The sequence below is a fragment of the Labrus mixtus genome, chromosome 13 (genome assembly GCF_963584025.1).
Source record: "Labrus mixtus chromosome 13, fLabMix1.1, whole genome shotgun sequence".
Taxonomy (NCBI): domain Eukaryota; kingdom Metazoa; phylum Chordata; class Actinopteri; order Labriformes; family Labridae; genus Labrus; species Labrus mixtus.
In genome coordinates this window covers 26001554-26018552 of record NC_083624.1, presented here as the reverse complement: position 1 = coordinate 26018552, position 16999 = coordinate 26001554, and the positions used below count along the sequence as shown (strand labels likewise).

Genomic DNA, 16999 nt, shown 5'->3' with positions numbered 1-16999 from the left:
GATACTATCAGACCTGGTTAATTAATCTACCATACTGTGGATCTTTCTACATATACTGTGACTATTTTATATGTTTGTGTAAAAGTCGGATATCAGAACAGAGGCAGTTCAACTGTAAACTCATCAACACCTTAATGCATCTTTAACAGCTCAAAAACAAACTGAACTTTTTTTTTTGTCATTTTGTAGCTCTATGTCTTCCCCAAATTCAGATTTACTACAGAAATAGTTTTTAACTTTGACTTTACACGATTCAAAATGAAACAAGTTGTGTTCAGGTCCTATTAGACCTGAACTTTAAGGACATTAAAGAGAGTTTTCTCAAGTGTGTTTACCATATATATCTTTATTTGAGCATTTGTCCTTTTACACAATTAAAAAAAAAAAAACGGTGCCCACTGATGATCTACAGCTCATGTCTTTATTAGTGCTGTGGATACTACAGTAAAACTCTGCAAACAATGGCATAAAGTTAAAGTGCCTACATTTAATTTAAAAGGGATTTTTCATCCCACTAATTCAGGAATGTACAATTGTTCAATAAATAAACCAATCTCAATATAGTAGCAAACACTGCATTCTCAATGATAAATAAAGCTTCACAGATTGTTTTTCTAACATAAGAGTGTGCCTATAGAGAGCGTGTTAAGACAGAACAGAACTTTGCATATTATAGTTAAACTTCACTTAACACTTACAGACAATCATATGTCCATAGAATAAAAGCTGCCCCAGCATTGTGCTCTTCATCAATAACAATGCACTCCTCCTTCTGTCATGACAACATTCAGTCAGTGAATCACAAGGACATTGCACACTTACACAACATAGATTGCACACAAGTTAAGGGCCCTAAGTTACATTTTCTAACATAAGTGTCTGTAAGGGAGAATAAAGGCTGTGAATGTGTTCATAGATGCAACCCTTCTTTGGTTCACAATACACTAAAAGACTACAATGTAAATTCAAACATTGTGATATAATACAGCTTCCCAAGAGGAAAATAAAGGATACACTACAGATGGACAGCAGGTAACCTATACACAATTATAATCTCTGGGTATAAATAAAGTGATTCATCTAGTACATACTTATACTGTGTTGTCCATTTACACATAGGATTTTCTCACCGTAAAACTAGGACACATTTGGCACAAAGGCAATGTAACAATACTATACACAATCTACACAAAAATCTCTAAAAACACAGCAGTCAGGTACAGTCGGGAGTTTTGTTCTACCTATGGAATATCAAAGGGAAATAACAGGGAAGGTACAATGTGGCGGTGCATCAGGCTCTGTAATTATATAGACGACATGAAGCACCAACAGTCAGTACATCATATACATATATATATATTTGACATTAATACTGTTTCTTTCAATGCTATAAGGTTTCCTACATTGTGCTCTGTGACTGTGAAAAAATATCTGGATTTCATTCTGTTTCTAGAACTGATTTTTTAATAAATAACAACAGTTAAATTACATTTTTATCAACAGAATCTTTCATATATTCTTGCTACATCATATTCCCATGAAAGGTAACTTCTTTATTTTGCACTTAATAGACATCATATTGGGGTTTTCTTGTCTTAATATATGATTTAGCAAGAATACCAGTGTGCTTTTGTGATTCTCTTCCAGTTTTGACTTGTGTCCTTTTAACTCAGATAACCATGTGTGCACATTTCTTTAATATTATGTCATTGCTGCTAAAGACAGAAGACACAAACAAAGAGACACACAAGGCATTTTTTGTTGTTGTTGTTGTGCATTGCCAAATAAGACCTGTAAGCAAAAATGTCAACGTCTTTATGAAACACAAGAGACATGAAGCCAAGGTCATGGCTTAGTCGAGGGAGAAGGGTTCAGGTGTGCTCTTACAAGTCGTTCCCCAGTCGTTCCAGCTCTTCGATCAGGAAGTCGATGTCTGACCTGGTAGCGGCGGGGTTGGAGATGACCATGCGGAAGAAGTTCACCTTGTCTCCTTGAGGCTGGTAACCCACCATCGTCGTCCCCGACTCCATCATCATTGCCTTGATCTTTGGCGCTACCTGTCATGGAAAACATTCAATGGTAGCATCAAAACACAAGTTCACACATATGCAACCATCTGTCACAGTTTTGGATGAATCCCTTCATCCAAACACACCCTTTGTGAATCAGTCTGAGTAAATAGAAATGTTTCACAAAGAGCAGATTGACATGTCATTACCTTGTGCAACCTCTCCCTCTTCTCTTCACCATCAGGCAATCCGCGCAGACTTGGTGGAAGATACCAGAAACACACATTAGTGTGCTGCGGCTGATAACAGAAAATGAGAACAACATTTGTAGTGCCAAAGCGTGTTAAAGCAGTGATCATTGATTAGATTCATTTGATGGCTCAGTGCGGTGAGTCTTTGGCTGTACATTTTAGAATATTTGGAATAAGTGTTCTCACCTCTCCATCAAATACCATCTCATAGCCGTCTCTGTTTTTGATTGTATTGTAGAGGTATGCTGACAGATCCAGGCACTTGTCGATATGTTGTTCAAATCCCACAGTTCCCTATAGGAAACATTTTATAAAACAAAAAAAACAAAAAAGAAAACGAGCCGGGAATTGTTACTATAACAATTGAGGCTAATACAAAAAAAGTTTATGAGAATAAAAATCACACCTTTGACTTCCACATGAGCCAGAACTTGAAGATGTCAACATGGCGTCCACACTGAATGGCCTTGTCGCCTGTGTCATATGTGACATCGTACTGTTTATCTGGCTGGAAGAGGTACCCGGCACTCATGGAGTTGCAGCCTTGTAATAACCCCTGAAAACGACAAAGTGGTGGTAGGAAACAGTAGGGTTAATTAAATACCAGGAGAAATCATGAAATGTGTGTTGGAATGTTTGTATGTTCATGCATTTGTGCAGCAGTATGGAAATGTGTACAGCAGGCAGCAGAGTCTCACCCTCTCTCTGACCAGGATGGCAGAGCACTGCAGAGGCACTCCCATCATTTTATGGGGGTTCCAGGTGACTGAGTTGGCCCTGCACAGATATTGAAACAGTAAACACAGCTCTGTGAGTGTGTGCGCGCTTATATATATGTGTGTGTGTGTGTGTTTTTCTGTGTTTTCAGGCCTAGGAGCAATGTTGAAATCATAGAAGATATTGAAATACACATAAGTCTTTTCAAAGACATATGTTAAGAAATACTGTTATATTGTTATATACTGAAATATTGTTCTTCAAAGAAGTTGGGCATATTGGGACGCCCTTTTGGCCAAATTTTCAAGAAAAGTACTAACTAAAAGGCAGGGGAGGATCGTGAGATGGACTTGGGTGCCCTGAGCCCCTCCTTGAAATCTGATTGGCTCCAGCTCCTCCACTTTGCCTGTTGCTAGGTTGATTGAAAGTTAAGCTGTGTACGAAACCAAATACTAACAGACTTCCTACAACATACTCAAAGTGTATACTGCATAGATTAGTAGAAGTATAGTTGTGGCAACACAAAACCAAGTCCTCTCTGCGTCACATGTCTTCATCAGTCATGTGTTTCTGTGTTAATCACATATTATTATTTTACACTGAATGAGCTGGCACCAGGCTAGCATGATGGTCGGGCTGTAAATAACAACAATCATTTTACCACACATAAAATGTATTACAGTACAATCATTTTTGTTTGTAAAAATGTGTTGGCTGGCTGTTATGCTCCGTCTGAAATTCAGCAAAGTGTTGAGGGGGAGATAAGTACGACAAGTGAGCTCCGTATCACACTTAAAAATGATGGCTGATCTAGTATTCATCAAGGCACTTCTCAAATACACAAAATTGCAAACAATTAATCCGGAATGCACCCGTATGTACTAAAGTTGATGTAAATATTTGTATTAATTGTATGAAAATATGCAGTTTCAGACACAGCCTTGGTTTGAGAAAACAATGCCCATTTGGCATCAAAACTCCACTAAAGAAACCAATGGATGATGTCACTGAGACTCCGTCCATGTTTTATACAGTTGCAACAAGCTGCTAGTAGCTTTGTTGGCGCTTAAATGTGGCACATTTCCTTTTGTTAGCACTTTACATTGTGACTTTGGAGCTTCTTTTGAGTCCTTTAAGCATTAAGCCAAAATGTTTCAGAGGAATATAACATATAACATTTAGATTACTTAAAGTTAAGGCCGATAATGATTGGTGAAGAAAGAGAAGGTAAATGAGTCCTATTCATTCATCTGTATGTGCAAACATACAAAAAAGATGTTCATGTGATATACTATCTTACCTCTCGACTCCATTGAGCTTGTGCCTGTGTTTCCTGGACATGAGCAGACCTCCCCCCCACGCCCCCTGCACAGGACACAAAACATTTATTACAGGAAGGTTGTTTATGTCCATTACAGTATCTGAACAAGGAGCTGACATCCGCAGCGGATGTTCATTTTTATAGAGAAGATGATCAATAATCTCTTACATCCACATGAAGCCACATGTTGTACTTTTCGCAGATGTCTGCAATTTCATTGATGGGATCAAAGGCTCCATAGACGGTGGTACCAGCCGTGGCATTCACAAACATGGGAACATACCCCTTCAAAATAAAAGCACCAGAAAAAGACTTGGTTAGAACTCTAGGCTGAATTGAAGATGTTACATTCATCCCGTCTCTCTAATTGATGACATCAAAGAGATGGGTTTTCATATACATCTTTCAAATAATGCACTCTTTCAATCTGCACCCACTGCTTTACCATTTCTTATAGCCTGCACATCACTTCACCTTTGAAGCTCCAGGAGCTGCACTTTTATACCGTGGGCAGAATCACATATGAGCACTTTAATGAAAAAACCTTGCCACTCTAACTCACATTAATGTTTTGCTTTCCTACAAGTGGACTCAGAGCAGGGTTTCTTATTGTATTGGGGAAAGGAATGTATGAAGGTAAGGATGGAACAATGTCTGAATCATTGTTATCAGCATTCACCTTCTGCTTGGCTTCTATTACTTTGGCTTCCAAATCCGCAGGAATGACTCTTCCTCTGGCAAAGAAGAAAACAAAAAAGGCATAAGTCATCCAGATGTTGTATCTCTCAACAGATTGTCTGCATGTATTTTAAGAACAAAGTCAACCTTTCATCTGTTTTCAGGAGAATCAGGTTCTCTGTCCCGAATCCCAGAGCTGCACTGGCTTTCTTGATTGAGTAGTGGCTCTGGAACACATGAATTAATCACAATACAGAAAGTACTTGTTCAACTTTGTGCAAAAGAAACTGAAACAGTTGGTCAGGAATAGTTAGAGGTACGAGGGCAGAGATGGACTTACATGCTCTGAGGTGAAGAGGATCAGTCGCGGTGCGGCGGCCATGCCTTTGGTCTTTACTTCAGGGAAGAATTTGTATCTTGCAATCATCACGCTGTACATGTTGGAGATTGCTCCTCCTAAAGAAAGTAAGTACTGTAGTTAGGTAAACATATGATACAGTATACTGAACACAAATAACAATAAGTTATGGAACTTTATTCTTAAAGTCCACACATTTGAGGGCAAAAAGACATTAATTTGACAGCCACATGTTTCAGGTAATTCATTTTTAATTCTTATTGCTATATTTTACCAGGAGGTCTCACTCATTTTTAAAATCTCTTTTAAAAGAGAGACCTGGCCATGGTAGCAGAAAAAAAATAAAGAACATAAACTACCCAACATTGAAAAAATCTCAACAATATAAAAAAGGTATCTCAATTCAGACAAACATGACCTGTAGACATGCATTATATGGAAGGACGTCAGAGTGAGGGGGCTGCACAGGGACCGGCCCCCTGAGCTGTTGGGGGTTCAGTAGCTTGGTCAAGGGCACCTGGACAGTAAAATTAACCAGCACCTCTCCAACAACCGGCTTTAATTTCCACATTTTGTCGATACCGGGACTTAACCTGATGACCCTCTAGTTCTCAACACAAGTTCCTAAGACTGAGCTGCTATAGTTCAAGAAATCCAATGCAATCAAATTATGACTCATTATTACAGATTAAGCTACCCAGTAGAACATGATGTAGTTAAATCAGCACTTTCTTTTTAGACTCCATCTGAGTAATGCTTATAGGCATGATAATTCTAATCCACAAATATTATATAAATTATTATGAAATGTTCTGTTCTGCATCAAGACTTTCTTCAAAATAACAATATATGATTTACTAAATTACAAATTACAAATTCTCTGACACACATGTACAAGGAGTTACTGAGCTCCTGTTCAGTCATGTGATCGGCTCCCACCTGGAGAAAATATTCCATCACCCTCTCCATCACTCCAGCCAACGATCTCTCTCATCTTCTTCAGTGTAAGCTGCTCCATGAGGACAAAGACAGGCGCGATCTCGTAGGTAAACCTGGAGCCAACAAAAAAAAAACAACAACATTTAATTATGTGTTAAAGATATAATTCCTGTAGCAGATACAGCATGACCTTCTCTATATACTGTATGTGTTTCATTGTGTATTAATCCAACCATGGTGTAAAACAGATAATTCTATGCACTCTAAGTAAAATAACAATCATTTTACATACATACCAATGATCAATGACCATTAGATACCAATTGCACGGCCTATTTACTGAGCATGCTGCTCTTAGTATAAATGATACAGCGTTCTGTACACAGTCACACTTCAGTAACAATGCCATCTTGTTGTTATAGAAATGGCCGTTTGCTGCAGTGAAATGATTCAGACGATAGACTCATCTAGACCGGAAGTAGGGGTGTTTTTGTGTGCAGAAAATGAGCAAGAAATGTGATCTTTGAGCACAGTTAGATGTTGTAATCAGCACAGTTGCACTTTGAGGTGATCGAAAAGAAGGTTTTCTTTTATTTTTACCCTCTAGAGTGTATAATTATTTCTATATGAAACAAGTCCATTAAAAAGTCTGTGCATCAGAGAAGAGCCTATCTCCTCTGAGTTAAAGCAAAGGCTGGCTCATCCATCTTCTCCAGGCCAATATTCTTCTAAGTACATAAGTATCCGTCTCTTCAAGCGAAGAGAGAGTAAATTAATCAGTGGGACATTAAAGAATGTGACATTGTGCCCCCCAGCATCTTCAGCAGCATACACACATACAGTATGGATGGATAGGAAGTATAAACAAGTCAGATGCCACGTCGCAGATGTCACACATTAATTTCACTGTATCCATTCAAGCAGACGACACTCAGTCATTCTGATTATGTAAGACCTGGATGTGATTGTCAGTCTATTAGTGTGAGTCAATATCTGGCAGGGGTAATTAGGGTTGATGGAGTCATTAATAAAGGTAAATTACAAGTATGTAACAACCTCCACCCTCTGGTTCAAGTCATCGTCACTGAAGACAACAAAAGAAAATGATAAAACTACAGTAAATGTATAAATGTAACTGTCAGGAGGAGATAAGACTTTGCTGAGAACATGAGGTACCATAACATGAAGTAAACATTTCTTATAAAAGTTTATTCAGGTGTGAATCTGCTACAATTTCATAATCCAAATGTTATATTCAAATAAAAAACAGATTCTGGTCCAACTTTCTAATACAGCATCTTAATAAGAATTAATTTACTTATTGTTCTTTAAATGTTTTTTTAAGTCATTTACACATGCTTCATAGATCAATTATAAGCACTTAGAAAGGGAAATTGTGTAATAATGTTGTAATAATACATTTATAAACATTAATAATCTATGAGTCACAGTAGGTATTATGACTAATGGAATAATAAGTGATTCATGAATCAGTTGTGGTTCAGATTTTTGAACGACTATGTAGTTATACATATGAGTCAAAGTTTGGCAGACAAATGTATGTTTAAATGAATAGTCTATAACTGATATATGAAGTATAAGAAGAGGGTTTATTAACCATAAGTTTAGCAATTCAACTTTTAAATCCTTTAAAAAGCTTTTTCTTTTACTTTTTAAGTTTAATAGAATTTATCAACACATTGCGTCTATCATTGAATACTTATGAGTGTATTTTCAACTTGATCACAAGATTTCATTATACTGTAAGTTCTATTTTTTTACTTCAATTATCAACAATGTTGCATGTGATCCAACCACTTGTTAAGTTCTGTGTTAGTTTTCCACCTGTGTGTGAAGTTTTAAGGTTTAAAAGGTCATTTAACATCAAGAGCAAAACAGATTGTGGGATTTTTTCCCTGTTTTTTTCAAAAGACTTAAAATTCTGAAAGTTTGAAAGGCTGTGACAGTAGAGCCGAAGAGAGGAGGAAGGAGGGGAGTTCCTGAAGTTTTTGTAGAACGACATTTCCTGTCAAACTAAGTGATTTGTGCTCTTTTAGCCACGATGGACTGTCCTGCACCTGACATTTTCAACTTGATGTGGAACTGCTTGAGTATAATTAAATGCATTCCAACACCCTTGAGAAATTGTTATTTTGTTCAAGGGGCACCAATCATGATGTATCTTATACACACAATGTGTCCACAAACTGCAGAGTCATGAAAGACAAAAGCCAGGATTCATTGCAATGTAAAAACTGTGTTCCACTAATAGCACTTCATAATGAGTACAGATGGTCTTCAGGGCATGCTGCGTCCCCTCCTGGCATTGTGTCACAGGAGAAGCATTTCATGAAACAAAGACACCATGTTAACTGTGAATGTGAATCAATATGCAATTTAGTTTGCCTGCAGGGCTGAATGCTGTGACCACATGAGGACAATACAATTGGAGGGTTGTCTTTACATATATCGCCTTTTTGTAACTTTTATTTCCTGCTTGATTGACAGGCTCATTAGCCAAAGACGCTAATTAATGCTTGCCACTTTCGCTCTCGGAATTAAAGCCTCAATTCTACAGGGGCCATTTAAAGATCAGTACAGAATAAAATGAACCGCATGACTTTCATATTGTTTTAATCCAAGTCATGCGGTTCATTGATTGTGTGAAAAGATTCATTAAAATGTGAACTGATCAATGACACTGTATCAGTACTTACATGTTAGTGTTGGCTGTGGAGGTCAGCCACTCTCCTGCCAACCCAACAATGTCTAATCCAGTGGACAGCTGGTTAAAGAACCTGGGATGTCCTGCCATTGATAAAGAGACAAAGCAGTGTAATCTCCAGAAAACAATTAATCATGAGAGAATCTGTGGGAGAAAATTGCTTATCTGTAATCATTACTGTGGCATGTAATCTAATGAGAGTTATTGATTGCAGCAGGTCGTACTGCGCCTTCAGGCCTCTTTGTTCTCACCTGTCCTCACTCCGTACTTCAGGGTGTCCCTGCAGTCCACCAGGATCTGCTCAAGGGACTCGGGCTGGTCGGACAGCTCCAGGTTGAAGCCCTCCATGCCCTCCAGCAGCTGGTGGGGGTGGTGGAAGTCCAGGACCTTGGTGGATCTATCAAAGGTCTTCCGAACGTAGTTGGTAAGGATTTCCACAACTTCCAGCAAGAACTGCATGGTCTGCTCCTCTCCATTTTTAGCAGGCAACAGATCTAAAAAACAAAATGCATCTATTAAATTAATGTATGTTTATATATGTATGTGCTGTTTAACCATAATCTAAACATTGTCTATGGATACATTTTGAGTTTTACAGTAAAACGTCCGGTCCTTGACATGTTGAATCATTACTTTTTGTTCAAATTCCAAAACGTTGGGTTCCAGTCAATAGTTCAACATGATACCACAACACCATATGATGCAATGAACACTGTTGTCTCTGTGGGTAAATTGGTTTTGGACCCGAATTCTGCAAATGTTTTGCTGTCTCCACAGTCCTAAAATGTACTATCAAAAAAATGGAACGAAAAAAAAGTTGTCTAAATGCTCATCATACAAATAACTTCAATTTATCAACAAATTCAATAAAGACATAAAAAAATCGACTAGAAGTGTTTTTTCAGCAATGAGTTTTTTTTTCTTTTATCACATCTTTTGTAAGTTTTCTTTTTCTGTAGACACTATTTGAATTTTTATCATGAAAAAAACGGTTTGTTTTCTGAAGCCTACCTCTGGCATACAGGTTGGAGAAGTCGGTCTCTGTGCGTCTGAAATGCGCCTCCCCGCCTCCGTTATCGCAGGAGAGCATGTTGGCTGTGCGCTCCTTGAAGGAACTCACAATCCTGCTCCTCTCCTCCAGACTGTTGTTCTTCTGCAAAAATCCTAAACGTTTACAGGAAGAAGAGGAGTCCGCAGGGTGATTACAATTTCCGAACATGATGAGAGTTAAAACTTTTTTTTTTTTTTTTTTAAACCCTTTAAGGCCTTTTCTAATAATTATCCTCTCCCATGTCTGACTTTAATCTCCTCTATATCTCTTACTCCGGGGATCTACTCTCTTTCTCTCTCTCTCGTCTTGTGAGTATAGAGTCCTATCCTGCAAAGGGAGTCCTATTTATGGGCGGGGGGCCCTGTGGGGTGTTGAGCCCTGTGACATCAGCATCCAACTGAAGCCAAGCAGAAACAAATCGCTGTCATGTAGCGGCTGTAAATTCTTATTACAGCTCCTCCGATGACGTGCACAGCAAACAGCACAGAAAGCTGATAACAATTCAGCACAGATGCTCATTTGGTAAATATATGAAACTATCAGTAAAGTCTGCTGTTAGTTAGAATATCGTAATGAAATACATTTAACATAAATCTCTACAGAAAAGTGATAAATGCAACACGCACTTTGTAAACATCTACTGACCCCCCTCTTGTAATCCAACCAGATTGCAATTTTGTTTTCGTGTTCCCCACATGGTGTTTTGTATTTTTTTTTTAATATTCCGTGTTAATTAAATGTCCTTAATGAAACCAGCAGAACGTGTCGGTCAAAAATACCTGGAAATTGCGCTGCGCACTGACGCGTGACTTTCACCATGATGATGAATGTCAGCCTGTCGTTGGTGTAGAGACTGAAGTAGACTTACACAGAGGAAATATCGGTTAATCCATCCTGCAGGAACTATTCTTTAATTTGATCAGCTGCAGCACAGGGATAGGCCTATAGCATGGTTTTGATGCTCCTATTTATTTTATAATAATGGATAAATATCATGACCAGTTGTGTGGTTTTGCTAAAAAAAAATATTGGGACATTTATTGGTCGATCTTTGTTTTGATGACATTTCAAAATCCATTTAATCTAAATCCGTTTAATTTCCCTTTGAGCCGCGAGGAAAATGATGCAGGCCGTGCAGCCTTGAGTCATGCTCATGAGCATAATATCTCTTAACACTTGATCTCGTCATTAAAACAACATTTATTTTTTGCCATAATTGCATTGGAAAAAATAATAAAAAGAAGCGGAAACTTACCACATATTTTCATTCCCAATTTTCTAGTACATCCATGGGCAACTCCACACCAAGCATCATAGCCTGAAGTAATTGAAGAAAACAATTAGACAGAATAATTACAATAAAGCTATTTTAGAGTAGGCCTACATATATATTTTTTTATCTTGCTCGATTTAATGTTGGAGAGGAGGAGACGAGTGATGTCGTGTGCTGAGACAAAAATATCCAGAGTGACTCTTGGGATGATTCAACATGAACACATCGGGGCCCCTGCATGTTGAATTAGCCCACTTCCACTGTATGTCACCGTTCATGACCCGGGCAAGGACTTAAAATTAATTAGCCGTTTTGGATTCACGCCATGCAACCTAAAGTTCTAATTGAGTGAAAAAGATGCTGCTTTTAAAAAGGCGAGCATCAGAAGACATGAAGCGGCTGGCTGCTGACAGATAGAGAATTACTGCGTTATCAAGGGCTCACAGCCACGCAGAGGGGAGGGGCACCTAAAAACGAGGTCCTCAGAAGCAGCAATTTAGGGGAGGAGGTGTGGGGGGGATGGGAGGGGGAGGAAAAGAGGGCAGTACCATTCACATCCCAATTTAACCCTTTGCTTTGGATCATTACATAAATCATTGCCCTGCTCGGCTCATTGGTCGCACTTTAAGTCAGCACTCAGTGATTTTCTCCACACCAGAGGAGACCAGCTGGGCGACAAAGAACTAACAGAAAAACAACAAAGAAACAGCTTTAACACTGTGAAAGGGTGAAAAGAAACAAGAGAGATGTGCTGACCATTGCATTCACACCTCAATTTTTCAAAGGTGCAGTCTGAAGGCAGGTTGAATGCTATTCCTGCAGGGACCAAACATTCTAAAAATCCCCCCCCCCCCCCCCCCCCCCTCAAATACATCATTTGATAATGCAAAGTCATTCCAGTATTCAAATAAACAAACGTTTTGTCTTGTCAAGGTATTTATGTGCATACAACAATTGTTTTTCCCGCAGAGGTTAAATTCACCATTTTTTTTTGTTGTCATGTGCACAAATCTTCACCTGTCACATGATGTTAGACCTCCATTCAGCAGAACATGTCAGGCTTTTTAATTTCATGCAGGCTGACAATGAAAAGACGGCGGTGGTTGTATGGTTTCTAAAGTGGCTTCCCCCCTTTCCTGAAGGCTACAATGCACAAGTGTACCATTAGGGGCAATTTAACATGGCTGAATTAAAAGCCACTTCAGAGGCAATTAATTGTTTTTCCCCATGCAGGCACTTTATTAAGGGTGCAACATAGCCCAACCAATGGGGAAAAAAATACGTGAATGTATTAAAGTGCAACCCTTTAAAATAACAATAATAATAATAATATTAAGTATTATTATTATCATTGTAATAATAATAATAATTATTAGGCTATACTACAACATAAACTAATAAGAATAATTTCTCTGAATGCTTCCTGATCAGCTGTTCCGGTGGCTTGCCTCTGGCTGATGGCCGTCTGTGTAATGATAGCAGAGGACAGCAGCTTCTGACAGCAGATTCGTCTGTCAGCAGAAGCCGGGAGGTCTGTGAGATGCTCAATGAAACACGGTGGTGATTTGTGACGAAGGAAGCCTTTTCAATGGCAGCGGATTTTCTTTCTCCCCCCTCCCTCTGTCACCCCCTCCTTCCCTCTCTCCCCCTCGATGAAAATGATTAATGGCATTGCCCACAAAGTAAATAGCACACGTGAAATAGCATTTTATCTGTGATGGACCTACTTGAGCCCGGTGGTCGTAAATTTGTCGAGTTTGGATCCGGTTCGCCGCCAGAGGAGGAGGAGGAGGGTGCAGACGCCGCCATCACTCCCGAGACCCTGTGCCAAAGTCCTCACCTCAAAAAGCCTGACTCTTTTTTCCCCCTTGAATGCCCCCAAAATCTCTCTGAATAAATGTCCAAGAAGAAAAGAGAGAAAGAGACAAAACCGGTAGAGCATTTTGAATGCGGCTCACATTTGCGACCTGTAGACAACAAGGACACAGCCTGTCTCACAAGTTAACATCTCATTAATCGGCTTGAAATGCAAAGATAGAAAAAAATGATACTTGTAAGTTCCGCCATAACATTTCACTGGCAGAAGAAGTACAGGTCCACCAGTGCTCCCACTTGAATCATTTGATATGCACTGACGGGAGCACATTCATTCAACATCTTGATGCTGCTCAGGATGGATGATGGCAAACAGCAAACACACAGATTCTCCTTTTCATATCATAAAATGCTCACCACAGAAAATATCACATGTAACCGGTGTCACATAATTCATTTCTAAAGGAAAGGCCATGCACAAAAAAGGCCAAAACATGCAAATAACGATTCAAAAAGCAGATTATTGTCATTTTAAATATTTTCACATTTGGCTTGTATGGTGACCAGTTCCTTGGCTTTAGTTTTGAAAACAGTTCAATGTGATAACTGCATTAGTGACTATGGTGCAGGTTAAAGTCAGCCATAGAAAAAGAAACACATGCATAATTTTACTAACGCACCATTTAGGTATAAGAATATTATATAACGAAACATTTCAACTCTTCAACTTGAACAGTTTCCATACACTTGCAATATACATACAACCCACAGACCCATTTTGTCACTTAAACCTGTAATTTTCTTTGCAGAGAGAAACCTCATAAAACACCTGTTAGAGCATCTCCAAGATGAGAGTCTGTTTAGTTAAGGCGCGTTAAACCCCTAAAAATGAACAATCACTAACCTTATGTGTGTGTGGCTCCAGGTGAACAGGTGCAGATCAAGAAAGAAAAAAGGGTTGAACAAAAACGAATTTACCACCAATTAATCCCAGAAGAAGAGACTGCCGTGCTACTCCAAGAAGAAGAAGAAGAAGAAAAAGGAGAAGGACTATTTCTGTACTTCAGTGCTCCGCTATAGATCCCACAAGGTGACCTTGCTTTTGTTGAAGAAGGCTTGATATGCGGACAATTAAAGCAAGCCTTGTCTGTTTATTGTCATTGCGCACGAATGAGTCACTGTGAGTGCTGAAACCTCCAGCGGTGCTGCACATCTGTGGAGCTGAGCCCGTCTGCAGACAGTCCGGGAGTCTTTGACACTGAATGTCGCTGCTTTCGGCCCCTAAACTGTGACTTTTGGAAGTGTTGATTGTCTTCAGATCTTTATAGCTCTGATTTGAATCCCGGTCACGAACATGGACTTGAAGTTTTGATGCTATGAGCAACACATTACGTGAGGAGGGATCAGGATCAAAGAGGGGAGGGGGAGAGATCCAGATATGGGTTTTGTTCTTGTGGAAAAAAACAAGAGGACAACAGTAGAAAAAAAAGGCTAAATCACGAGCCTGGATGCTCCTTTAATTTCTTTAAATTATTTATTTCCCCCCTCCAATCCATTTGGTGATTTCGCCACCAGTTCTTAATAAACACACACCAATAAAGAAGTTTGCAGATGATCTTGATCCTATAATCTCGTCGTCTATCTATTCCATCTGATTTTGCCCACTTTTTGTGCAGACAGGATGGTTTTTGAATGGTGAAGACGTAACGACACCATGACACATCTCACAGGAAGAAAAACGAAAGTCCACAAGGTGGCAGTGAGAAACCAAGAATGAATCGTACAAGCGGCGAGCACAAATGGGCCAGTCCAAAAATAATCCATGAAGCTAATTATAAACCCAGCAATTAATCTGGAACACCACACCATCACACAGGAACACCCGAGACGTGAGTGGACACACACAAGACAGCCAATCACAAGCAATCACCCACAATCCCCCGGGAGATCTGTTATCTCCTATATCCCTGATAACAGGGAATTTTGTGACACCTTTAGTAGCTATAAAACACAAACAATGCATTGCAATACACACATAATAGTGATTGAGTCTGACGTGTTTTCAGCACTGGACAGCTCCCCTCAGATTCTTAGGACTGGATTAAGGACAAAATGTAACCTTTCTGCCTCCCTTTGACTTCCTTGTTCCTTGCCTTATAGGACCCCCATCATACTTAGTGCCAACTCTGATTCAGTTATTTGACAAAACATCTTTCAGGGATATATCATGTAAGCAAAATATAATAAAAATAACAAGCAAAATAAAAGCATAACGACTAGTTAAAATACAGGACGTACCTTAAAAGATAGGTACATGTTTTTTGTCTTTTCAAAAAAAGAACTGAGATGCTTTTAATGTACTTTGAGTTATCAGCTGCAATTGTTCTTCCAATCAAAATTGGCCATTCAAACTTGAAATAAAAGCCTTTTTAAGCATGTGATTCCCCTTTTCGTTACTATGACGACACTGCAGTATGGAACAGACTGATGGTCTGTGGAAACACAAAGAGACATTTTATGCTAATAAATACTAGGTTGAAAAACACCCACTCACTCAAAGTGCTGAAGACTCTTAATGGCCTGAATTAAAATCATACCTTTTCAGTATGACATGGCTAACTCTTACAAAGAACATATGGGCATGAGGTCATTTCATTTAAATAGATTTGAGGAAAAAAGGGTATACCTCATCTTTAAGGTCTTTATTATAGGCTATTTGATTATATATGGTGCTTAAATTTTTGAATAAATGGCTCCAGAATCAACCTTATGGGTGTAGTGTACATGTACAAGATACCTGAATCCAGTTTTAAGTTGCTTTCAATTAACATTGAAGAATGTATTGGTCAATAGCAAGATCCATAAAGCTTAAATCAAGGATGACAAAACTCAGAAAATATAGCAGAACATATACATAAAACTAGATGTAGAAAGCAGTTTAATTTTGTTTACAATCAATGCTCTTTAAAATAAATGCACTTTTCCTCGTCACACATCTGTTTTGTACCTTTTCTCTTTGTAGGTGAAAAATAAACAGTGGCAGTGACGCAGATAAACTTTTTTCTGCCTTTTCTGTCTCAGCTGCAAAGGAGTGGTTAAAAAAAATACAACTGCTGATGCAAAAACAAAAGATGTATAGCAATATAAAACTGTCCACTAGATGGGGCATTATCCAAATGTATGGCGAGAGACAGAGTGGAAGCAGAGTGATGTCTATTCCTGGAGTTTGTGACAGTGATTATTTTCACTGCAAGCGTGTGAGCGAAGTCGAACTCAAACAAATCAGGTTTACTGAATTGACAGTGATGGAATAAGCCGGAGGAATACCTGAGAGATCTCCATAGTTATATTCATGTTTGTGAATCTTCCTGGACTTTCATAAAGTGTCTCTCAAGTGGCAACTCCAACATACGAATGTATCTATCATTCCGACCATTTCCTGTATTGGAAAATCAAACAAATCAAGCTTCATGAGTTGGCCTTTGAAATAATATTACAAGTTATTATGGTTATTTATGAGGCAATTTACAAAACAAAAAAAATGAAAAATTGCCCAGATTTGTTTTAAATTTGAAAATGACTTATTTGTTCTGTTTTGTGGCAGGCTGTAACCATTAGTTTGAGAAGTTATTTCCCTAAAATTAGTCTACAGACATCTTTTCTAAATCTCAGCCTCAGGCAAAAAGTCACCTGCTGAGAGATGACGAATGCTGATGACGTTAAACCGGTGATGAGGACTGAGGATCAAGGATAAGAGGAGCAAATGCAGCAATGTCTGAAAAACCCTGTTTGATCTTGTTAAAGCAGGTGTATTTGTGATAACATCAGTAATCCTTATCTGTGTCATTTTCAGAGGCGTATC

The 16999-nt window shown here is 38.7% G+C and overlaps 1 protein-coding gene across 1 annotated transcript; it reads right to left on the bottom strand.

The window, feature by feature from the left end:
• Positions 1-326: 326 nt before the first annotated feature.
• Positions 327-14549, bottom strand: LOC132987395 (glutamate decarboxylase 1). Its single transcript, XM_061054433.1, has 17 exons — positions 14042-14549; positions 13050-13211; positions 11305-11367; positions 10010-10162; positions 9250-9492; positions 8991-9081; positions 6274-6386; positions 5317-5432; positions 5124-5203; positions 4978-5032; positions 4467-4583; positions 4278-4342; positions 2959-3037; positions 2667-2816; positions 2447-2554; positions 2219-2308; positions 327-2057 (listed from the first exon to the last, which is right to left on the bottom strand). Exons 2-17 carry the CDS (start codon positions 13129-13131, stop codon positions 1884-1886), a joined length of 1779 nt encoding a protein of 592 aa, XP_060910416.1. The 5' UTR covers positions 13132-13211; positions 14042-14549; the 3' UTR covers positions 327-1883.
• Positions 14550-16999: the final 2450 nt, after the last annotated feature.